The 26,061-nt window shown below is 39.7% G+C and overlaps 1 protein-coding gene across 1 annotated transcript; it reads left to right on the top strand.

The window, feature by feature from the left end:
• The first annotated feature begins 3,480 nt into the window (after window positions 1-3,480).
• LOC104335578 (prostatic acid phosphatase) lies at window positions 3,481-17,262 on the top strand. The gene is made up of 10 exons (XM_009941361.2): window positions 3,481-3,594; window positions 4,914-5,009; window positions 7,531-7,617; window positions 8,255-8,407; window positions 10,549-10,647; window positions 11,753-11,848; window positions 14,299-14,431; window positions 15,590-15,672; window positions 16,543-16,653; window positions 17,110-17,262. The coding sequence occupies exons 1-10, from the start codon at window positions 3,481-3,483 to the stop codon at window positions 17,260-17,262; spliced, it is 1,125 nt and encodes a 374-aa protein (XP_009939663.1).
• The last annotated feature ends 8,799 nt before the right edge of the window (window positions 17,263-26,061 follow it).

Genomic DNA, 26,061 nt, shown 5'->3' with positions numbered 1-26,061 from the left:
TCCTTACAAGTCCCTGCGCCAGCTGCTGTCTCCTGTTTTCTGCTGCCATTTAAGGAAGGATCAGAAAACATGGGGCAAAAGCGGATGTCTCCTGCCAGCAGCAGCAGGAACATCATGCACAGCTCTTTAGAGCCACTGTTACCATTGCAGATTACTCTGACAAGCCTTGACCCAGCTCCTCAGGACAGTTGAACATGCCTCTAACTCTGTTAAAATGTGCTAAAAGAATATTGCATGCCAGCACTGAAATCATTAACAGAAAGCATGTATCTGATTGTGGCAGCATTCTTTTTGAGTTGGGGGTAATGTGTCCCTGTGACACAGGCATGGTGACATGTCACGCCTTTGTTTTCCTAACATAAAGGACCAAAGAAGTCTATGTTAAGCATTAGCCAAATAGAGGCAGCTGATACCTATCTATTTAGATATTAAGCAAGTGACTTGGAGTTGCAATTTTTTTTGTTCTGGTTGGTAGTTTATTGCAGCTGAGTGGATAGCCTCACTTTATCGTTTAACCACAGTGTACAAGCAAGAGACAAACTGGTACACTGTAAACCAGAGGACTCCATTTAGGGACAGATATAGCCCTGATCTGATACAGGCTGAGGAAAGAGGGCATGGAAAAGGCATGGAAGTGGACACGGACATCAGCACTGCAAAAGCCATGGAGCCATGACTTCAACACCAGAGTCTTGAACAAGCATCCCACTAGGGGACATTACAGGGAGGGAGAAGGAGGGGAGGCAGAGTGGGAAGCTTGAAGTCCTGCTACACCTGCCGCCTTCTCTCCCCACCAATTCCACACTGAAGTTTTCTCCTAACATGCTTATCAGTGTATCTTCCACTGATTCTGATCCTCTTTTACTGCCAATGAAGAAGTTGCATTACAAGCTGCAAGCCCAATCCTAAATGGTATTTAAATACCAAGCAGATTTAACCCTACACTTAATAAAAGGTGGAGGAGAGGGTAAGCATCACAGCTTGGAGAAGAATTTTTCGTATTGCAGTTTGGGTGTAGAGGGCCAAATTTTGTCCTCTGGATTAATAAGCTTTTAAATACAATAATAGCACTCAAACCGTGAACCTACTTTAAAATGTTAAAGGACTGTTAATGAAAACTTACATTCTCTAAACAAAGTCAAAGATCCAGCACCATTTCTTAACACCCTGACTTTTCAGATATCACAATAAAGGACACAATACAAATCTGTGCTTTTACTTGCTTAATAATACATGTTTATCATGATCCATAAACATTTCACCAAATTTATTGGTAAGATACAGGCATATGATCCACACCTCATGTATTTTCCTTTGTACTTTCAAGGCAGTGAGGGAGGTTCATTTATTGTCTTGATCATTATCTCCTCCTCTTCCACCCTCAACTGTTGTTTTAACGCAGGCTGCAGGGATATCAAAGAATCAGTTACCTCGACTTTGAAAGCAGCTATAGTTTTCACACCTCTCACCACCTGCAGCAAAGGATTTCTGCAGGTATGAGGTAGCTGCCAAGAAAGCTCCGTCTCCTGCTCTCTAGAGCTTCAGTCTCAGGAATGACGGTACATGGCACAGCACACTGTTTCATTTTCTCGCTACGACCTTCAGCAGGAGCAGAGTTAATCAACATGATGTATTTTAAAATAACTCCAGCCCTTTATGTGCCTCTTCCCACAGAATTAGCAGCACCAAGATCAGATCAAAGGAAGCAAGTATCAGTTTTTACACTATTATTTTGTCATCTCCAAAGTAAGAGTAATTTCACCTTCCTTGTTAAAGAAATCTCACATAAAGTGTGAGACAATGGGTGCTTTGAAAAGAGTAAAGTTAAACCTTTCTGCTTCTGTTGTCTATCTGCTGTCCCTGCTAGATGTATCTACAGTATCTGAAGAACCTGAATGCAGCCTTGTGATTCTGAGAACTTGCCCATTTTTTCTCAGCAATACCAGTTGGTCTGATTAAGAACCTTGCTTGGCAGAACAGTGTATTTTAGCAGTGGCATCTGATGTCATGTCCTCTAGAAACAGCAAAACACACAGTCTCTTCAAAGACATTTTTAAAGTATGACAGCTAGTGGAGGCAGGAAAATGTACAGGGTGTGAATAGCTTTAATCAGTTGATCCACATCTCCCCCAGGTTCCCTAATTAAAAAAAAAAAAACAACAGAATTTTCTTTCTCATTAAATATGGGCAGGTCCCCATATTTTTCTGTTTCTGCATAAGTGTGTTACACTTGTCAGGCAGAAAAGCAGAAATGACAGGTGAACCATCTTGCACCAAGAAAGTCTGATCTCTGAATGTTTCATCAAGGAATCTCTTTTGCTCTGACAGATGTGACAGATACGGCATTCTTTTCAGGAAAGAGAACTGATCCCTCTAGACAAGCCTATATCTAATAATTATGAAGGAAAGTTTCGTTATTTGTGCCTTCAAATAGCTTGAGATTATATAAACTTTTTGGGTAGCAATATGAGTTTTTTACAGTAATTTCTTTCAATTCTTACATACAGAGAGCTTTTGATCACTAAGAAGTCGCCCTTAATGTTTACATATTAACAGGACTTTCATCAACACATGAATGTGGCTGAACATAGACCAATAAGATTGTAAAATCAAGCCTGTCTCTTGCAACACTGTCTCTGAGCTAGATTGTTCCTTTATATAAAATACACTGGGGAAATGACAGAAACAACTCTTGGTTTATGTATGCTGTAACAACGAGAGGGTTTGAAGCAAGAGAAATCTGAAAATAAAAAATTTGCCTAACTGAAATTCTGGGGGATAGTTCTAGAAAACACTGGCACACATTTTGCCACTAGAGATATAGTCTACTGTGGAGACGAAAATTTCATTCATGTGTCGTATTTTTTTGCAGTCAATTTAGGCTTATCCCTGGTCCCGTGCAACAAAACCTTCTGCTGTTATTCCTTCTACTGACCACACAGCCAAATCCAGGGGAAAATCCATAGATCCTTTATAAAAGAACAATTGTCAGCTCTGCTCCTTCTAGCTTTCTAGTACAAAGTGTGTAGAGAAGACTCTGCTAGCACGAGGAATGAGGATGGTTTACTACCTATTTTGCATACAGCAAGACACAGCATACCTGCAGTATTTTCACTTTTGAGAAGGCTGACTGAGCCATACCAAATCCCAGCTTAAATAAATGAAGGCAACTTCTAGTTCTTTATGTTCACCTGCCTTGCAAAGTACCAGGGGCAGGAACTAGCAGGCTCAGGGGTTCCACTTCATGTTACACATGGGACACACAAATTGAGTACAAGTGCTAAATACACTCTTCATTTCATGAATCTCCTGAAAAGCGCTAATCCAAGAAGGGGGAAAAGGGAGGAAGAGGCAAGATAACAGCCTAGTTTTGCACTTCACTGAGCACAACTGACTCCTCCCCTCTTAGCCACATATCTACTGTACCCCGCATCCAGACGGGGACTGTGGTGTGCAAAATAGCAGAAAGCTACCCCCAGGATGAGAGCAAGGCAGCTGGTGTGTGGAATTTGGAGTCTGTGTTTCATGTTCTGCCTTTTCTGCATCTTTCTGCACCAAACCACAGCAAAAAGAAAGCTGAAGTTTGTGTCCATAGTAAGTAGATAGATCACGGGCAAATGGAATTTCTTCAAAACCTGTAACTTACTGCTTTTCCTGTATTCAAGGGTAGGGGAGAGGGGGCATCTTGTGAATGTTTAAGTGTTTCCTGCATACTCAAAATCCTCTATTGCATTCTACAAAAAAAATCCTCAATTTTAAATAAGATTTTATAATTTTGTCGCCTTTGTACAGTCCTAGATGAACTTCCTGGATTGACAAAGGATGCTTTTTTTTTATAGTTCTAACAGACAAATCAGATAGGATTCTTTTTTAAAATGTAAAACAAGATTTCATAACTAAATTTCAACTGTATACAAAAGTCCTCTTTGCCACAGAAGAGTTTCTACTCTTCCACTGGTTTCAGTGGACTAAAAAGCAAATCAGATTTCATTATGTGAAACCCAAACAAGTGTACAATGGCATTGAATCAGTAACATAGCACCAGCACTGTGAAACTAATGCTATTTGTAATGATTATGATGTACTGTATCTCTGTGGGAAGTCTGAATTTTGTTCTGAACATCGCACATGCTTGTAAATCACTCACGTATTTTTGTGCTGCAGTTTTTGATTTTGTTTCTTCCTACCTGGATTAAGAAATAAAAAGAAATCTGGTGGTAAAATATTAAAATTATGATACATATCTACAGGAGGAATTATGCTGTATAATGCCAGGATTCATTGCAGGAATGAAAAATCTTGATATATCTTTATAGATGTGTCTTTTATCTGAAGTGAAATTCCAGAACAGATTCAGTGTTTTCAGAGTAACAGTTTAGTTTATATTTAGATATTAGATGACACTTTCATCACCTCTTGTAATGAAAAAGTCAACATGTGGCTTTTTAAGTCTAATTTCTGCAAAGAAAGAGTGTTTCATGGAAGTCAGCCACAGAAACTGTATCATCTAGAGCAGTAGGCTTTTTTTTTCCTTCTGAATTCCCAGTTAGTCCTACCAAAATATTACTGTTCTAATATTTCTGGAAAATTACTTACATGCTTCTGTTTGTTTTCTGTTTATTTAATGTTGTAGTCTACACCTCCTAAAATATATAAAACTTCTCTAAAATACGTTGAGATATTTTACCATTTTTATAAGTTGCAAACATTTATATGAGCTAATTAAGAGTTACATTTGTCTAAATAAATCAAACAGGTATTGTAGCTATCTAGATTCAAGAAAAGCACTGTGAATATAGTTAGCGTCTGCCAGATATATTACTCACTGTCCTTGCATATTCCTTGTGACTGCACTAATTATATCCTTCACAAAAAGCCCAGTAATATGAAGGGAATTCCATCTATTTTATCAGGTATTTCGCCATGGTGATCATACCCCACAGGAGTTTTTTCCAACTGACAAGCACAAAGAAGTTGTGAAGCAGCAGGGATATGGACAGCTTACCAAGGTGCGTTTGCTTACCTCATCCAATATACTGAAATATTGGAATGTGGTCTGCTGATATTCAATTTTTGGAACTTTGTTTTCACATAGAGAAAGTCCATAGTAAGTTGCCATATGCAGATCTCCAATAGGAAAACCAAAGAGTTATGAGTAATCACTGATTTTAAATGACACTGAGTCAGCCTGTTCTGGTTCAACCACAGCATATGTTGAGCTGTTTGATTGCAGACTGGGGTCTTCTAGGGGGAGCCAGGCACTGGTGACCACTACAGTTCACCTGAGACCAAACATGAAGCTTTCACCATTAGTAGCAAAAGACGGCGGAAGTGCTCACAGACCACCCTCAATCCCTGCTGAGCAGGAGTGCTTCCTAGATCGTGAACTACTAAGACCAGTAATAGCAGAAACTTCTCTGATGCTGTGCCAGGGAAAGTTGATTTAAAGCTCAGCTATTTCAGTGCAGGCACCGGTGGAATACAGCAGAGCTGAGCTCACACACAGGTAGCAGCTGATGGTAGTAACTAGCAGCAGCTAAGGCAACTGCAGAATTCAGTTGCAGAAACTGTGTCTCTGCATTAACTGTAATCTGTACTAGCTGCCTTCTCTTGTGAATGGAGCCAAGGGTGAACTCCTGTTCTATCAGGCTGTAAAGGAACATGTGTACACCTGGTGCTTTTAGCCCTACTTCTGCTTCGCTCTCACCAGCACTACCCACTGTGTCTGTGCTTTGTTCCTTTTTTCCCATCCTATGACGTTTGGATGGAAAAATCCCCTAGTCATTTCTCCACGATTCCAGGAACCAGGCAGCCTCTCTGAAGTAGTTTAGACTTTCCAAAATTCTGGACGTCCCAGACAAATGGCTACTGTGCATGTGTAGGCAGACTGTGAGGTGTGTATTTCTGTTAGGCTGCTGTAGAATAAGTTTGCTCACACATCTTCTGTCCAATGGGTTCAGCACAATGTACACGTTTCTCTCTCCTGGGGGAACTAGTCACTTTCCAGGTCTTCACCAAAATCAGAACAGAACAAACTGCCTCAGGGGTTCCTCCTCCTCACCATTCTTAGGAGGCCATACCGATCTCCAATGCAAGGTCAGCTGTTTCCTCTCATGTCACATGCCTTGAAGAAACAGGCGTAACAGACCAGCTTCCTACGCCTTAAATCAGCTGTGACTCAATCACTCCACATCCACACTACGCGAGTTCAGCACTACATGCCAGTTTGCGCCAGGGCATGGAAGTCTTCAAGACCCAGGTGTCAGGATTTAACACCACATGTATTAGGCAAGTTGGGGCAGAAGCCTAGGCCAAGCATATACCCTAGGAAACTCTGGATGCACAATTCCAGCATCAGAAAGAGGTGACCACATAAACACACTGTGGGCCATGTCTGGCACTCTGGATAAGGCCCTGAGTAACTTGGTCTGACCTCATAGCTGACTCTGCTTTGAACAGGGGGTTGGACTAGAGACTTCCTGAGGTCCTTTTCAGCCTGAATTATCCTATGGTTCTATGACTTAGAAAAAGACTTCAGGAAGCAATGAGTAATCACTGTACTTGAGATCCCAGTGCAGAGTAATGTTTACATGAGCAAAGTTGAATATAGTTCAATTTAGGCCAGCAAGCATCAGGTACAAGTAAAAAGATGACAATACTGAGACCATTACAGGGACATTGTATGTGATTTTCATGTCATGTGTTTACAAAATTACGTTGGTAAGTTGGAAAATGTTCAGCAAACAGCTACTAAAAAGCTGAGGCTGGAAAAACCATTTTGTTATGAGAGTAGACAACTGTCATCTGTTTAGTTTAACACAGAGCTTAAGTGACTTGATTCCATCTTATTGATTATTATCTTATTGGGAATAAGATCTGTGATGGTAAAGAACGTGTCATGCAAAAGTGTAACAAGACCCAGTGGCTGAAAGCTGGGAACGTAGGCAAGAACCAAGAATCAAATGTCTCAAACTGCTGATAATAATTGCAGCAAAATATCTGGCAGCTTGAAGGACTTTTACTTGAAGCCTTCTGTTCAAGATTTTCTGTCTTCCTGAAACGTAAAATCTTGCTTAAACTACAACTGTAGCCTCCATATGGAATCACTGGTGATATTCTATGGGATTCATATCCTGGACGTGTCTTCACAGACAGGTGGTTGCCCTGTCTGCACTCCCAGTTCATCAGCTGTGAGCCAGCAACTAGACAGATGGTGTTGGGATATCTCTATGCCTGCTTTAAGTCACCCTGCCCCTCAGCCAGTCTGACTAGCTTGGATAAATATACACATAGCTTTCTGTAGAGCAGAATGCAAAACTGCATCCATCAGGAAGATATATCTAATATTATTCCATACTGTAAACACAGCAACTTTACTGCATTTTTCTCCTGTCTTCTTTCCTCCTTCACTTTAGAAAGGAAAAAGGTCTTTATCAAAATAATATTAAATATTATCCCATTTTTTTCATTGTGGGAATGGATGTATCGCATACTTCTTGAGCCTCTTACACTATTCTGTTACTTCTACAGCTTGGCATACAGCAACAGTATGACCTTGGCCAGTACATGCGGAGGAGATACTCTTCTTTCCTGAGTGTTGTATACAAGCAGTGTGAGGTGAGTACCACATCTGGGAGAGTGGGTATTTTTAATGGATATTAATGGGACTTCCTGAATGCATGAGAGTCTGAACCTGGTATGGTTGGAGACAACAATACCCATTGAATAAAATGTAATTTCAAAGTATCCCTGAAACTATGGCTCAACATTTATTCAGGCTGATGGTTAACTGAAAACCATGTGAAAGGGTTTTTTAGGCTGTATATCAGGTTCAGATGCCTCACTGTTGTAAGTTAGAGTCTCTGTGTTGGATATCTCCAATTCTACACTTCCATATGCAGTGCAGATACAGCTTAGTTTTCTTTTAGAGTCCAGCTGTACAGAGCATCCATGATGTCCCAAAGACTAAGTGCTCAAATGGAGTCGATCTTGTGCTTTTCAGTAGGACTCCTAAGGGAATTGCTACCATGCTGCAGCTTCCTTGTCCACCAAAATTTTATTCCAAGGCCCTATTCCAGCTTCACTCTTTCCCCTTCCCCCTTCTTTCTCATGGTCCTTCTTTGTCCCACTCCATTTTAATGCCAGTTTCCCCAGCACAGAACCAGTCCCTTTCTTTCCTATTGAGACAAAAAAAAACAACTAACAGAATAAATGGTCTTCCAAAATCTTTTTCTTTTTTTTTTTCTTGCTTCAGATTTATATTCAAAGCACTGACTGTGATCACACACTTATGAGCGCTCAGGCAAGTCTTGCCGGGCTGTACCCACCGGCACAGAGCCAGATTTGGAACCCCAGAATTCTTTGGCAGCCAATTCCAGTTCATACAGTGCCACTGTCACATGATAATGTGAGTATAAACTGGCGGCAATTGTTTTCCCTTCATCATTAGTAAAATACCCAGGATATGAGATTAAAGGGTAGGATAAAGAACATGACAAAGGCAATGAGAAATACATTATGCTACAAGTATTGTGCAGAAAGGTCTAATAAGCTGAATAGAAATATTGTTAAGAGTTTCCACAGGAATGGACTTCCATAACAGAAACCTAGAGTTAAAGAAAAAGGAAGAAGAACAGAAGTCCTAGGTACAAAGAAAAAGACTTAACCTATCATGTGAGTAAATCACTACAGAAGTAGATTAATGATAAACTTCTCACAAATGTGGCTTTCTTTGTGTGAGAAGACGAAGAACACCGATTCTTACTAGTGCTTCAACATTTTTTAGTCTGCAGACAACGGAAAAGACAAAATAATTATTCCGGTATTTTCATTACAGTGAGAGTTGAGTCACAGGATTGTTCTTCGTGCACTTTGAAGGTCAGTGCATGCACTTTGAGAGTTAGTGGAAAAAGTAAAAGGGAAAAGGAAGGAGGACTTGGAGCTTTAAGTGCATGAGTTCATAGGGCAATGTATTTATTCATCTCTTCCTCAACCTCTCACCTTGGAGCTGTAAGGAATTGTGTGGATAGCAGCTCTGTAGCCTGCATATACCTGTCCTAGAGGGGAAAGCTGGGCAGCTGAGTGGAGCTGGAGTTTCCCATTTGTGAAAAACCTATGGTAAAAAGCTAGGGAAGATCAGGAGTGTACAGTATGAGTCCCAGTTTGGGGAACGTTTGCACATGTGATGCGAGACAAATTGTGTGGCTTACAAGTCTAGTTAACATGGTCTGTGATAGGGGAATCGGGTTAAATACAGACATGGATCAATGGTTCTCACCTTGGGGTGATGAGAGCATGAAGATGGAGGCTACAGAGACACATGTCTTCCTGTTCATGCACACAGCCTGGCCTAAAGTCAGGAGCTGCTTCTGACACTGGCACAGATGGTGGTACCCCAGCAAACAGTCAAGAACACCTGGCCAGTATCAACACCACTATGAAACATAGCAAGCAGGTACTGCACCACATTCACATCCAGGGAAGCAAGTAAGCTTATTCAAACAAATCATAACACACACAGATTTTTCATACTTTTTCAACTATGTGTGTTTTAACTCTATTCATCTTTATTACATGTATAGCGTAAGCTTGAGACCACATGTATCCTGCTACCCAAAAGAAGCATCCATTAGTTATTGGTAAAGTCATGCCTGTTCATGAACTTCTAGTTACAAATCAGAAATACTTCCCTACCTTCTGGAAAAGATACATCATATTTCTAAAAAGATCAAGGAACTACTGTGAAGCTTTCCAAGCTAATTATCCCTTCAGGACTCGCAAGTTCTTTTTGAAGTTCTTTTAACTGTAGGACTATATAGATAGAGCTTTATTACTGGAAAAAATGACAAAAAGCACATTAAACACTGAGAATATCTCAGTGTCAAATTTTGTTTTAACTTTTGTTTAAAACTTAACAAAAAATTTCGAACACGAATAAATTCAGTTTAGCTTAGATAAATGAATTAACAAGTTCTTAAGCTATCCCAGTCACATGTAACCTGTAACCTTCATATGTTTTGAATTAATTAAAGACAAAATCGAGTTATAGAAAATTCACAAGCTTCTACAATTTAAATAAACTAAAGAAGCTGTAGTATGTCCAATTAATACAGCTGAGTATGCACAAAGACTCCTGTTGCAGTCTAGCTGCTGCTTGGTAATTTGTTGCAAAAAGATGACGGTGTGTTTAAAAAAAGACTGAACATCATGAGTGAAAACATCCCTGGAGAAGTCAAACACAAAGCACTTCCTGAGGGCTTGTGTTAGTCTTCTGTTGAGGGACAAATTTCATCTTCTGTAAATAAATCCTTTAACTTCGAATTACTGCAGTTATTACTCCTCTGAACATTTAAAGATTATTCTGTAAGTAATCGTCAGTATGACTCTTACAGTCCTGAAGATGAACATCCTTGGAAACTACATTCCCAAACTATTTTTCAGCTTGTCCTAACAAGTGCAGCCAATCAGAACAACAATCCTGCAAGGGTGTATTGAATTGCAGAACAAGAAGCACCTTGCCTAACTAATGTTTTGCAATTTTCTTTTCAGCTGCTGTACTTACCTTCCTCACACTGCCCAAAATACAATGAGCTTCTGAGAGAAACCTTTGCAACACGGGATTTCCAAAGGCACCTCAAGCAGTACAAGGTAAAGTATTTTCAGTTCTGGAAATCTAGTAAAAATGTAGCAGATCTGTCAACATTACCTAGCAGCTAGGTTTAAAAAATGGCAGTTAACACACTCCTTCCAGAAGTGTAATCTTCACAGTGGGTGTAGACAACATACCCAAAACCCAATTACAACATTATAGATCCAGCTGGACTGGGCTATTCCCATCAACTGAAAATTGCAAGTCATAGAACAGATAAATTATTGACTACCTTGCAAAAAACAGTCCACCTACCTACTAGCAGAGCAGACAAAACAAAAACTCAGATCAAATCAGTGCCAGTACCTCTCAAATCACTCTGATACCTCTCTCTGTTTACTTCCATGTAAAGCAACTCCTCTGACATCTCTGTCTATATAACTCTCTGGTAGTTCAGATTCCTCTTCCATCACAAAATGCTCACAGCTCAACTTCCCAGATTTTTTATAACAGCCCTGAGGCTGCTTTCCTCAAGTACCTGTTCGTGTCTCACACCTGAAGTCTTCATTCAGGTGCTCACTTGTGTTTTGTTCTTGCCTTTGTAAGGTAGCTTTTCCTTTCTTTCTCCACCATCAAAATCTTTGCCTTGAGTATGCAACCTTCTTCCTAGGTTTATTCAAAATGACACTATCAAACTCATCTGTTTTCTACAATCCTTAACCACTGATCTTAGCCGTGTATCTCTGGCTCTATATCTGGGTGTTGTCTGCAAGTAAATAATAATTCCCAGTTTTACCAAATTTACATCATACCTCCCTTCTGCTCAGTACCAACATCAGAATAATTCTGTTTATCACACTTCCTTTAAGCACTTAATGGATTTCTGCCGGACTTCCTCACGTGTCTGTGTCCCCTCTACTCTAATCCTTCTGAACATTCCCATCAAGCATAAAACACCATCATACTTCAAATCTGAACTCAGATCACCAACCTTTGTCTAGATGAGTAGGCCAAATTCTCTTACCACTAGGCAATGGTTTATTGCTTAAGTGCAAAGTGCAAAGACTATCTTGTTTCTAAAAATTACCACGTACTAGTACAGTAGCGTGTAGAAATGATGTTAAAAGGCCCTGTGTACTACAAGTTCACTTTTTTGTATTCCAGCCTTTTCTGAAGTTTTTAGCCACTCATACAGGATATCCATTGAAGAAGTTGAACACTGAAAGAATCTGTAAGCTCTCTGACACTTTACAATACGAGGTAAATAACAGAAAGACAATGCCCAAGCTCCAACAGAAATACACTTCCTTAAAACTGTTTTTAGCTCTTATTTCTATTGTTTGTAAGATGTCAAAAGAGGGTAGGTCTGTGCTTCCAAACTTTTTTCAACTACAGACTATTTTCAGCTTCTTCCCCAGAAACCCTCACCTAACATCAAACTTTCAACTGAAAATCCTTTACGCTATGACCGTGTGAGTCTGCTGTGGGTCATCCACCACCATAAAGAACACAAACTAATGGCCTACAAAATCTAATATTCTGTCAGTGACTGCATATGGAGAATTAATCAAAAGCATACCTTTGGACAAAATTGTCTTGTTACTCCTCCAAATCCCATCACAGAGATCCACAGGAATAAAATTTGTTGCTGGCAAAGAAACATAAGTATTCTTTCACAAAGATTTTTTGTAAATTGTATAAGCAAGAACAGACATTAATTGCATACGGACAGTAATGGTCAGAGTATTCTCAGGATTTAAGCAGCTACTGAAATGACACAAATGGCTATTTGTGTAAGTTTGGGAATCTGTTCTTAGCAAAGGAACCAGGCACATCACAAAGAAGCATGGATTTTATAACAAAAAAGCATACTGTAGTGCCCAACTGTCCTGGGTATCTGGATCCCACAGTCTGGTACCTCTGACTGTGATCTGAGAATATCCTGAGTGCCCTTAATTTAGCAACAAGTCCCACTTCATGTCACATCAAAGTCTAGACTTATCTCAGCTGAAGCAAGTGAAAATTGCAGTCTCATGTTAAGAATTTATTGTTGCAGGCAGCATTCACTACAAATGCTTTAATGTATAATTATCTTTAAACTCAAATATTAACGATAAATTTGTCATCTGTATCGAGATGTCCCCTAGAAAATTGAATCAGTTTTAAGGTGGATTTCCCAAGCAACATGTAATACTTGGGTGTGATGCTAATGAGTTTACCTTCTCCCCTGCAGTTTGTGCAAAGGTCCAACTTTGGTCAAAGCAGTCTTGAATGAAATGTTAGCCAGGGCCGTAAGTTAAACAAATTGTTAATATGTTGGGACACCTTACTGTAATTTCAGTGAGATCACCCTTCCATATTTTCCAAATGCAGGACAGGTCAATTTTTTATTTCAATTGCTATACCATACTGAGAAACCTGTGTCACCAGAGAAATGTGCAAAATTGACAGCTCCCGCAAGGGATCTAGCTAAATGCTGGAAGAAAAAGCCAGTAAGGGGTTTTTCCTTCTAGTGTAAGATTTGATGAAATTTGGTCTTTCATACTGCTCAGTGAAGACTCTGGGAGTATGAATTAAGACATCTGCTACAAAAGCCACTCTCACCCTTTCAAGCATACAAAGAGAGCTTTCTTACATAGTTTTTAAAACGCATTTCATGAAAACACAATAGCATGCATCTCTCTGTACTTGTTATTATTGGCTAAGTGTCATCCGACTTTCAGTTAACCTGGAGACTGAGGTGCTTGCTTGCCTACAGCACTGTCTTAAATAGCATGCAACTAGCCAATTCTTACCTCAAGACACAAATCCAATTTGTTAAAAGGAGAATTGATATATTGTGACCTGAGCTGGTTTAAGCTAACATGTTTTATTGTTTCACTTGTTTAAACAAGTCCTTTAAGCAGTTGGCATTTTCCTTAGAACTTATGTTACAAGAACACTCCCTCTGGAGAGCTCAGTCCGATGGCTCACATTCACAGAGTTTACATTGAACTAAAGGAAAGTTACCAATCCTGTGTAAACAGGAATTCAGGGTACTGCAAACCAGGAGTGTTGGGCATATCTTCCCTTCTCACATTGTGACCATTCATGTATCTTGGGCTCTATCCCCAAGGAAAGACTAATCCTTTCCACTTTAGCTTGAGGACTGCGTCAGTATCCATTAGACCTGGTGTAAGAGGTATGAATTCCATCTATATATCTAGTTCCTATACATATTCCCCATACTCTGGTACATCCAAATTACAGCTATACATATCCCTACTTGATCTCTGGATCTCACTTATATCTCAGAACGGACAGCCCTTAAAATCCTGACATTTATGTAGTATTTGTTTCAGTAAACATCTCAGGATATATCCCAGTAGGTGGCTGAAAGAGTCATAAAGTGAATTTTTTGCACCTGACAACTGCATTAGCAATTGGCATAAATAATGCCAGTTGGTTTTCGCATAGTCATTTTTAGTATTACATTTCCTCATCTTGTTGAACACTGCCCCTTCAAATTTGTTTTAAACAGTGTGATGATAAAAATAAGAATTCTACAGCTGTCTAAATGCAAAATACAGTCATTATTTTTTTATAAAGAGAAAATATTACTTGAGTGAAACGATCAGGATTTGTTCTGACAAGAACTTTGTGCCAGAACAAACAAGACTTAGCAGTAAGAATCAGTGAGAAAATCACCATGTTTTCTTTCTTCACTTTAGGATATGAACAATTACACTTTACCTCTTTGGGCTACTCATGGTGTTAGGACCAAGCTGATAAAGCTCTCAGAATTGTTATTGCAGGCGGAATTCGGGTTCCACAAACAGATACAAAAATCACGTTTGCAGGGAGGTAAGCTGAATTCTTGCTCCATTTAAAACCAAGAGTAGAATGGGAAAGAAGAAGGGGTGTATGAAAGACATTGCCATTGATTCCATAGTAGAACTATGAAAGATGCCATGATGCAGATATTGGTGATCAGCACTGAAAGACTTAGATTTTGGGAAGAGAGATGGTGAGGATACAAATCACGAATATCCTAATCCAACATTATAAAGGCGGTATCATTTTGGTTACACTGTATAAGAAATCCAAAGCACTATACAAATTCTCACTGAGCTGAATCAGCTCTGAATTTAATGTAAGCTGCCATGCTTAACTTACATAATACAGTATTATTTGCAATAATCTCTAGGATGGTAACTTTGTTGCCTAACAGTCTTCATATTCCATTACTGAGAGTACCAACTGTCACCTTTCGGTCTCAGTTTTCTTTTATATGGACACCATACAGTCAGGCTTTGTGAGCTACAAGGACAAATCACATGTAAGGATGGATTAATTTGTTTGCCTTTTTGGAGCTGCAACTTACAAAACTAAGCACAAAGTTCAAACCTCTGCTCTTGCTTTACTAACAATTTCTATTAAAAAACGTGCCAGTAGCTGAAGACAGTACATGTGCCCAATTCTGCTAGCATGTACAGTTCTCATTTTAGGATTTTAATTTGTCAGGATCCCAACCTTATGCTAACATAGTAGCACAGCCACTGATTTAATTCATTTGGCTTGTCTTACAACTTTTCAGCAGTTAACGTTAACAAAATACAGACAATCATATCATTTCAGAAGGCCCAGAATCCAAAGGATGTGCTCTTTTTTTTTCCTCTGGAAATCAGGAAGTCAGTGGAGCTACACACAAAAGAGGGTAGTGTTCATTACCATGCTCTTCTGGCACTGTTCTGCTGGCACAAAGCAGCTGTGAATTCACTGTTTGAAGCTACTGAGGGTATTAGCAACCCCAAAAACATTTTACATAGAAGTAAAATAGGCCCACTGTTCATATAAAAGATAGTGCCAGAATTAACCAGAGCACTCTGCACAGTTCACCTATAATTTCAATTGAATAAATCTGGTGCATTTAAAGACAGATTGTGTTAAAAAAGTAACAACTGATACCGATGTTAAAACAAGCATTGCTTTCATTGTCATTGCTTCCCCATTTTCTTTTAGGTATTCTTTTAAAAACTATTCTAAAGCATATCTCAGATGCTAGAAAGCCTTCACACCAGCAAAAAATGGTTATGTATTCTGTGGTGAGTCCTTTCTGGGTTTTTTATGCTCCTTTTCTGCAGCTGTTAAATACAGTGAAAGCCACGAAACTTTATTCCTTTCATGAAATATAACTATAAGCACTTTTTATTTGGTTAACCGTAAATAGCATTGGATCATTTTCATTCTTTAATGAACTGACACTACTTTGAAACCTGCAGCATTCCATTTTCCACCTGATGTCATGGCATGTTTAACTCTAGCATTGTTTTGATTGAGCAGAGAACTGGAAAAAACGTGCCTCATGTTTTATTGAACCTCTATCACAAAGATAATTTAGAAGCAAACCTCCTACCTCTGGCATCTTTTTCAGATGTGAAAGGCAAAAAAAAAGAAATATTAAGTTAGCTATTCTAGAAGGTCTTATGAAGGCAGTTACTCAACTCCGACTCTATATTTTTGTTTAGAATGTGCGAACACTGTCATTGGAGAAGGAAATTTTTGGATTTCTCTCGGTAAAAAGCTATTTCTAAACTGCAGTTAGATTGCAGCCTATCAGGTATATATCAGCCAAAAAGCTTACTGATCTGACCTCATATATGGTTCAATTAACATGCAAAACCACTAGCTCTTTGTAAAAAAATTTTTAACAGCTCCTACTATCTTTGATAAGAACAGCAAGTGACCAAGTCTTCTTAAATATTCACATATATGTATACTTTATACATGCAGCAGTTTGTACGGTCATAAAAGGACAGTATTTGCTCAATGTTACAGAGGGCAGAGGATGAATATTAATGAGGCCACGTAAGTAATGTTAAGTGGATAGATAATGTGCTGGACATATTGTAAAATAATAGGTATAAGCAGTCATTTTCAATAGGCCTTTAATTAAAGGTTTCTTTTATTTACAGCATGCAGCCACCATTGTTGCCTTACAGATGGCACTCAATGTCTTCAATGGGAAACTGCCTCCTTACAGTGCCTGTCATTTTTTTGAACTTTACCAGGAAAAAAATGGGCAAGTATCTGCAAGCTGTACTGCTAATACACACTTCTAAAAAGCCATTTACTGATACCCCAGACTAATTAAATTGGATACACATGGCTCACTACATGGGAAAATATCACAGATTTGTTTTAATTATAATAATTGGACTTGATTTAGCAGTTATTGACAGCAGCAGCACTGCAGCATGAAAACCCTCTATGTATTGCTTCATTACATTTTTGAGAGGCTTTACCCTTTTGATTTATTTAATTCCTTGACTCTCTACCAAGAAGACAAACTACATGCAAATTGGTGCTGATCATCTATTGTGTAAAACTGTCTCCTCAGAGTACTAATGACACGTGCTAACAGCCAGACAAATAAGCTGACAATAAGTTTTTCCCAAAGTACACTCACTACAACATGGAAAGGCTGTGCGGTTCTGCATACCTAACTTTATTTTGATCCTTCTGTGTTTTGAAACAGGCAGTACACCATAGAAATGTACTATCGGAATAATTCTTTGAGAGATCCTCACCCCCTCACTCTCCCTGGCTGCAAATTTCGCTGTCCACTGGAGAGATTTACTCAGTTGGTCTCCCCAGTCCTAATACACCATTGGACAAGAGAATGCAGGATGTAGGACGTACAAGCGGTAAGCTAAGTGCTTTGGGCTTATGTATCCAAAAGTAAAGTCAGGATTACATCTTTTGCCAAAAGCTCATATGAAGTCACAATCATTTTCATAAGGGTCTGGCCTGAAATGAAAAATACGCAGATCCAGTAAGACAGAATTGTACCCATCACCAGTTCTTAGTGAATGCGGATAGGCTGGACCAGCTGACCTGTACCACCAGAAAGCTAAACCAAGCTGAAGAGTGCAAAGAGTTTACAGGTCACATTTACATCTAACATACACATCTGCACATAACTGATTTCAGCTGTTTTCAGATTTGTCAACAATCACCTCAAATATCATCCTTTGCTAATGCATATGTTAATACTTTGATTATATATGCATCAGAGCATTTGACTAATAGAAGCCCAGAAATGTGATTTTTTTGAATGAAATCCAGGAGTGTGACTGAGCTCAAAAATCTACCTTACACAGCTATTCTACATGGGGATACCATTTCCCGAACACAGAGCGGTTTCCAGAAAATGCTTAACTGAAGTTTCATGGAGCTGACTTATGTCCCCAGTAAAGGAAAATACACGGATTAGGCAAGTGTCGCTATTACAGGTCACACAAGAGAGTAGCAGTATTTGAAGGTAGTGTAAATCAGAGCCAAATTCCTCCATATGACGATGACCACAGCATGGAACATAGGAAGTGAAGACAGCCCAGCATATCTGGGAAAGAGATAAAACGTTTCTCTGTGCTTTTTTGGCTGCTCAGGAAGGTTTCAGGGTGTATTGGCTTACCATTTGAACAGACTTTTCCTGATTCTATCAAAATGGGAGCAAATTTGTTAACTCTTCTGCATTTAGTCTGAGCTATGGACTTGTTGAGGTACTGTTAATAGATTTGCCATGTTTTCAGAGAATGAGTCCATATGCTAAGAACCATTGTCTCTTTTTATGTTACCTTTAGGTGTTCCCTCCATGATCTTCAGTGTGATTAGCTTTCTGAACAACTCCCACACTGTGATGTGACTACAGTCTAACATTTCTCATCAGCTTCCATTAGCATAAGCAACAGTCTCCTGATCTCTATCAAAAGAAAACATTCCTTAGTACAACAAACCAAAATTACAGAAAGCAGTGACTCACCCTTCATGAACATTAGCTTCACATTATTTTATCAAGTGGTAAAACGCAAGTGCAATACAAAACCAGAGTAATGTTTCAAGATCCATTAATTCCAAAGGGACTTTGGCAGAACTAATTCAGAATGTAATTGCAGTCAGAGTGTTTTGAAGGGCTATAGCCTTAGTTTACAGCAAAATTGGAAAATACCTCTAAAAGTGTTGCCCTCTTTTGAAGAATGAGACAAAAACTTCTAGAACTGTTGAGGGAAGCAGTCCTTCAATAGAAGGTCACAAAAGGAGAAGTCATTCCAGTGTCCTGATACTTTATTTTATGCTAGAAGTAATGAAGTATTTTACAATAACAGATCCCAGAAGCTACAAAAATGAAGATAATGGCTGTTCACTTGGTGAAGAGATGTCCTTCTTTGTCTTAAACACACATAAATACCTCACCTTTATACAGAAGGAAGGTGAGACTTATGGAAAGAATTGACCATAGATTTAGACCTAAGGGAAATCTACAAACAGCCACACTGGCTACCATGAAGACCTGGCAGGAAATTGGCTGACCCAGCAAGGCTTTCAGATATTGAACCATCTGCCTCTGTCCAAAAAGGCAGCAGCAAGGCGAAGTGTGAATTTCAAAAGAAAAAACATTTGTATTTTCAACTAGCTTTCCAAACACCTTCCTTTTGTTATGCTGCCTTGATTATATAATCTGATCTGATCATATAAAGTCTGTGTTTCAGAGAAGTCTGTAAGTCCATGATGTTCTTGACATTAACAACAACAAGATCTTATTGACAGCACAAAAATAAAAAAATCCAGAGCTACATGCTAGTTAAAAAATGTAGAATGTGCTGGGCAATCCTTCACTAGTGAGATTTTCTAATATTGCTATTGTGAAAACAATTCATGTTCCTACTACAAAAGCTGGATCAGAACAATCAGATGCCACTAAATTCTGAAGATAGTGGACACTTCTTTGCTTGAAGAACTAGGCTTTTTTATTTTTTATTTTCTCACAGCACACAGGAGCTGTGTCATCGGCCTTATTGCCGATTGGTCTGGCAGCCCTCATAGGAGAGTTAGTGTAAGCTATTTAAATGATTCATCTCAAAATCATGCAGCTGATGATCGTAACTCCCTTCACAAGAAGTAATTAAAAAAACTTGCTAAAAGAAAGCAAACAGAGAGAAAAATGTAAGACTCCATCTTTATCGGCATTAGACTACTAACAAGCTTGTAGCCTTGGCTGCCAAACCCGATTTTTTAGGCATCCTCTGGTCTATTCTGAACCTGTTTCTATTTCTCCTTTTTCTGAACTTATGTCAGCTTAAGTTGCTTTTAATGATTTTTTTTTGCCAGGTATTTAGAAATGGAAGTTCAAGAGCTGTAAAGGTGGTCTCATTCTCCTCCCATCAAATGCAAGCGTAACTTCTCTGCTGGTTTCCTAGATCGACAAGGCTCACTCAGAAAAAGAAGTACAGAGCTGAGACATTCTTCATGATTCTCTTTAGCCTCCAGTTCCCAGTTTCTCCTCTCCTTCCTCACCCAAATCCATCTCTCAAAAATTTCCAGAACCTCATTAAGACCCTTCTTCTGTCCCACATATTTGTCTCATATGGGGGAATCATGGAGCTGGACCCTGGCCTCAGCACTTCAGTTCAGCGATGGAAGTGCATCCTAGCCAAGACCACTGCTCATGGAACATCAACACAAGGTCCCTCTTTTCCATCACATCATCAAACCATGTTTTGATGCTCCAGTGAATGCACCTTCAACATTTTGATTTCTGCTGAGCAAAATTAAATTTCAAATTTAATTTCCAAAGTAAGATATTTCTAAATTATTTTATTCTCTTCATCCCTATTCAACAGAAATCCCATCACACACATTCTTTGTAATGTTTTTTGTTCTTAGGACTGTCACTGTAGAAACACAGAAAGTAAGACTTTCTTTATACCTTGTTTACTCCAAGGAAAAACAAACATCAGAGTTCATTAAGGCTGAAACATCAAGCCCAGATCTTGTTGTATGAATAAATTGAGGATGTCAGTGAACAAATAATAAAACACTCTAAATGATGCTTTTCTACAACTGCACCAGTTGACTCCATTTGAAAATCCGTCCTGTACTCTTTTGCAGGTATGAAATCATGAACAGTTTCATTTCAGTTCGTCTTAAAGAAGAAACGAGCAAAAAATTACAGTTCAGCTTTGGAACTATTTAGAATGTAAAGATTTTTTTTTTTTAATATCACGTTGCAAAAGGAGGATCACATGCAAATGCAACTCCCTCCCTTCTTCCACAAACAATGCATAGACAGTCCAGTAATATTTTAAAGAAAACTCGTTGTAATACAATAACCTGAATAGTTATAGAGGCTGTAATATAGGTGAGATGTAGCTCATGATGTTCACTATTTTTCCTGTCATACACTGAAACAATGTCAGCAAGATGAGGAATGAACAACAACAGAAAAGCACCAGTAATTTTGTGCTGCCTGGGAAATGTGACACTGGACTGCCAGAACTATAATTTTTGCTATTTTCACCACCTATTCTTCTCTTTGGGTTATTTACTGAGCTGAGTGGCAACCAAAAAAGAAAGAGAAAACACCCAAGCTCCACAAAATTCACAAATGGGGATCAAATTCATTGACCAATTTTTATTTGTTTCACAGGAATGCTAGAAATAGGTGTTACTCCTTTTTACTTAGCACTTCGGGGGCTCGTCTGAGATGTGGCAGACACAAGGTCAGGTCCTCTATCACCCAAAGGATCTGACTCTGTCTTTCAGAAAATAAAATCACCACCAGACTGCAGAGTTTCAGAGAGGAAAGTAAAGATGAATAGTGCTTTCTGCCTCTTTCTTGTTGCTGTTCACTTTGTTTACATATTTCCTGGTATGCAAATTAGGCTTCCTATGTCTCAGGCAAACAGCTTAATCGTAAGACGAGAAAGAAATTCTCTGAGTGCCCTGTAACCAGATGAATACTACAAATTTTGGACAAAATAAGAAATTATTAGCAGACACTGCGTAGACACTTTCTTCCCCCTGCCTACCTTAGAATAGTAACTTTGTGCTCAGAACATTTTCCTCTGTGGTGCAAGATATAGGTTCATGTCCTGTCACCAGCCTAAGTTAATTCTTCCTGTGTCACAAATACACTCCTTTGTCCCACTTACACTTTTGTCGCAAGTGCTTTGAAATTGTGCTCAGAAAAATGTGTCACTTTATTTACTGAAACCAAAATCGTTCTTTTCTTTCCCTTTTTCAGCTCAATAAAAGCTTGAAAAATTGGATTGCAGATAAATCCAAACCAGGTTAAGTGCCAATCTGCAAATTCAGTCAGTGACAGAACCTGAGCTGTTTCCCCAGGTGAGCAGCCTGTTCCATGAGTGCCGGCAGCAGTTTTGTATCCGGCTGCTTTGACTGCAACAACTTACACCCTTTCAGCGTGTAGGCTGTGCTCCACCAGCAGCGGTTACCTAAGGTAACCCTTGCACACACTAAAGCATGAGTTCTTTCGCAACCAATCCACTTCAAAGACAATCTAGCTACCCTTCAGCAAGCCTTCAAGATAGATACATGCACTTAAAATGGACAATTGTGTTTAAGCTAATTCTACTTAATGCTATAATTTCATAACTAAAACATATGCCAATGAGCCAAATTAATATAAACATGATTCAAATTGTTTAGGTCCTCTTGCATTATAAAGCTTGGACAACAGTAACTAGATTGATTTAGGAATGGAATAATTTTTTTTTTTTGTAAGAAACTGTTCCTGAAAAGGGTAAGGATTTAATTACTGCAGAATATGACAAGGTTATAGCTGCCAAATGCACAGTAGAAATGGAGACAATCCAAAATAAGCAAGTAAATTTCCAAAGGAAATACACGCTACCAACATACTTACAGACTACCTACAGGATTCGTGCAGGACCCTGTCTAAACCACTATGGCACACCAATGAGGGTATTCTTCCATTTCAGAACGTGTAGAGATTTATTTAAGTTGTTGTGCTGCCCATTTTTGGGGGGCATAAAATAATCTCACTAGCAAAGTATACATGCCAAAGGGAAGAGTGAAGTCACACAGAAAGCAGAAGTATTTATCATATGCTTGGTCTTGGGTTGAAATATCATTTTTAAGAGATGTTAGCAAAGGTTTTGTATAAAATGCAGTTGTTACATATTTTCAAACATTCCTGAATGATGCCATCCAGCATCACAAAAAAATTGAGTTCGTGTCTAAAGTGAAATTACTATAAGTGTTCCATAATAATGAGACTTCATTAGTCATAGTCATTCACCAAAGAAACAATAAACCAGCAAGTCTTATAAAAACATATCAGTTATGAATTTCATTGTAAGGGCTCAGGAAGGATGAGAAAAAATTCTGAGAGCCAACAAGGATTCCTTGATCCAAAAAGCTTAGCAACCACCTATCTGAAAAACCGTACAGATTAAAAAAGCAGGACATCCATTCTTGATTTTTTAGGGTATATTAATATATTCTAAAGAAAGTACATTTTATGACCTGCACTCTTAAATAATACAGGAAGATGATCAGCTTACATTTTTTTTCAGAAAGACAAAGTATTATATATTTTTGAAGTATTGATTACTCTCTTACACTTTGTTGTGGTTTAACCCAGCCGGCAACTAAACACCAGACAGTCGCTCGCTCACTCCCCCACCGTGGGATGGGGGAGGGAACAAGAAGAGTAAAAGAGTAAAAGAGAAAACTCCAGGGTTGAGATAAAGACAGTTTAATGGGCAAAGCAAAAGCTGTCCGTACAAGCAGAGCAAAAGAAGGAATTCATTCTCTTATTTCCCATTGGCAGGCAGGTGTTCAGCCATCTCGACGAAAGCAGGGCTCTATCATGTGTAATCGGTACTTGGGAAGACAAATGCCATCACTCCAAACATCCCTCCTCCCTTCTTTTTCCCCCAGTTTTATATGCTGAGCATGACATCCTATGGTATAGAACATTCCCTTTGGCCAGTCTGGGTCAACTGTCTTAGCTGTGTCCCCTCCCAGCTACCCATGCACCTCACAGCCCAGGCCAACATGAGAAGCTGAAAAGTCCTTGACTGCCTAGCAACAACTAAAAACATCAGTACGTTATCAACATTATTCTTGTACTAAATCCAAAACACAGCACTATACCAGCTACTAGGAAGAAAATCAACTCTATCCCAGCCGAAACCAGGACACACCTTCTGCATAGGCACAGTCACACTAGGAAGGACCAACAAGGAGGATGGGGGCATAACAGCGAAGGAAGACAGATGTTCAAGTAAGTACTGAAAACTGGGCATGGACTGACAAGAGTGATATGGAAGTCTGTGAGCTGTGGTCCTCCTCCCTTCCATTCTCATCCCTCATATGAAATGGATACATAAGGGCATTCACACAAATCAGAGAAGAGAGCACTTGAGGCTTAGTGGGGTTTAGGGCCCCAGAGACAGAATTTCTGGCAAACGGTAAAATACCTGTTGCAGAGAATGCTGTTGCAGAGAGCTCAACAGAAGACCCTGAGACAGGTTTGGGTATGACAGGAATGGCATGACCCAGACAATACACAGAGGATCTTCAGTTTTAACATTCAGAGAACTCTATTTATAGGTCTCTATATGGATGTCATCTATCTGGATTTTTGGAAACCCTTTGACACGGTCCCCCACAACATCCTTCTCTCTAAATTGGAGAGCCATGGATTTGATGGGTGGACCGTTCGGTGGATAAGGAATTGGTTGGATGGTCGCAGCCAAAGAGTAGTGGTCAATGGCTCAATGTCCGGATGGAGACCAGTGATGAGTGGAGTCCCTCAGGGGTCTGTACTGGGACCGGTGCTGTTCAATATATTTATCAATGACATGGACAGCGACATCGAGTGTACCCTCAGCAAGTTTGCAGATGACACCAAGCTGTGGTACGGTTGATACACCAGAAGGACAGGATGCCATCCAGAGGGACCTGGACAAGCTGGAGAGGTGGGCCTGTGTGAACCTCATGAGGTTCAACAAGGCCAAGTGCAAGGTCCTACACCTGAGTCGGGGTGATCCCCGGTATCAATACAGGCTGGGGGATGAAAGCATCGAGAGCAGCCCTGCCAAGAGGGACTTGGGGGTACTGATAGACGAAAGGCTGGACATGAACAGGCAATGTGCGCTGGCAGCCCAGAGGGCCAACCGTGTCCTGGGCTGCATCAAGAGAAGCGTGGCCAGCAGGTCGAGAGAGGTGATTCTGCCCCTCTACTCTGCTCTGGTGAGACCTCACCTGGAGTACTGCGTTCAGCTCTGGAGCCCTCAGCACAAGAAGGACATGGACCTGTTGGAGCGGGTCCAAAGGAGGGCTACAAAAATGATCCGAGGGCTGGAGCACCTCTCCTATGAGGACAGGCTGAGAGAGTTGGGCTTGTTCAGCCTGGAGAAGAGAAGGCTGCGGGGAGACCTGATTGCAGCCTCTCAGTACTTAAAGGGAGCCTATAGGAAAGATGGGGACAATCTTTTTAGTAGAGACAGCAGTGACAGGACGAGGGGTAATGGTTTTGAACTAAAACAGGGTAGGTTTAGGCTGGATATAAGGAAGAAATTCTTTACAATGAGGGTTGTGAAACACTGGAACGGGTTGCCCAGAGAGGCAGTGGAGGCCCCATCCCTGGAAACATTCAAGACCAGGTTGGACAGGGCTCTGAGCAACCTGATCTAGTTAGCGGTGTCCCTGCTCGCTGCAGGGGGGTTGGACTAGATGACCTCTAGAGGTCCCTTCCGACCCAAAACTTTCTATGATTCTATGATTCTATAAACTATAATTCATTTTCTCAGAAAATCCTTATGAAATCAAGTCTAGAAGTATTGTCATTCTTATTTTACAGAGAGGAAGTCAGCAGAGGCAAGCTGAGCAATCTTGTCAAAGCTAGTGAGCATGCAAAGAGTGTTCTCAATCAGCAACAATAAAAATGTGAGCTCCAGGGCTGCTTCACAGCAAATTTCTCAGAGAATCGAGGCCAAAAAGGAACTTGGCACAAGCAGTTACAAAAGGGGAAGTATAGATATATGCCAAGGGAAAAGAAAATCAACACACACAAATTGAAGAGCGAAATAACTGCCCAGCAAGCACCTTAAAGAACATACTTGTTGCAAGATTTATTCAACTATTTTATCTCAGGGACTGGTAATTTTAACCTGCATGAATTGTTGTTTGAAATAATTACTCTGGTTTCACAATGACAATGTAGAAGAGGAAAGAAAAAAGGGCTGAGCAGCACAGAGATTAGAGAAACAGCATTGCCTGGCTCTTGGCTCCGAGTTCATCCTCGTGGCCATGCTATAGTCCAGAAAAATTCCAGGCCATGAGAAGTAGAAACAGCACAGGTAGCTGGAAGGTTAAGAATGCTTAGCAACTCCTTCGTATTTTAACCTCATCCTTACACTCCAAAAGAGAAAAATATCACAGAGAAAAAGGAATTGAATTATGATTTGATTAAATAGAATGCAAACACTAATTTGAAAACAAAGGGAGGTGCAATTTGTTGCGTAGTCACACAACATTCCTCTTGGTTTGAAACTCACTGGCAACAGTTCCACCCCTTTTGAAAGTACAGCCTGACGCCTGGACTGTTCAGCCTGAGCAAGCTGTTGGAGCTACAAAGCCTTTTTTCATCCTCTGCCAGG

This window comes from Opisthocomus hoazin, chromosome 4 (genome assembly GCF_030867145.1).
Source record: "Opisthocomus hoazin isolate bOpiHoa1 chromosome 4, bOpiHoa1.hap1, whole genome shotgun sequence".
NCBI lineage: Eukaryota > Metazoa > Chordata > Aves > Opisthocomiformes > Opisthocomidae > Opisthocomus > Opisthocomus hoazin.
This window is presented reverse-complemented; position numbering and strand designations above follow the sequence as displayed.

Excerpts from the sequence above, each read along its gene's own strand:
- LOC104335578 (XM_009941361.2), top strand. The coding sequence starts at position 3,481 with ATGAGAGCAAGGCAGCTGGTGTGTGGAATTTGGAGTCTGTGTTTCATG. Across the intron at positions 14,432-15,589 it reads AAAATCACGTTTGCAGGGAG|GTATTCTTTTAAAAACTATT; the intron begins GTAAGCTGAATT and ends ATTTTCTTTTAG. Across the intron at positions 15,673-16,542 it reads AAATGGTTATGTATTCTGTG|CATGCAGCCACCATTGTTGC; the intron begins GTGAGTCCTTTC and ends TTTTATTTACAG.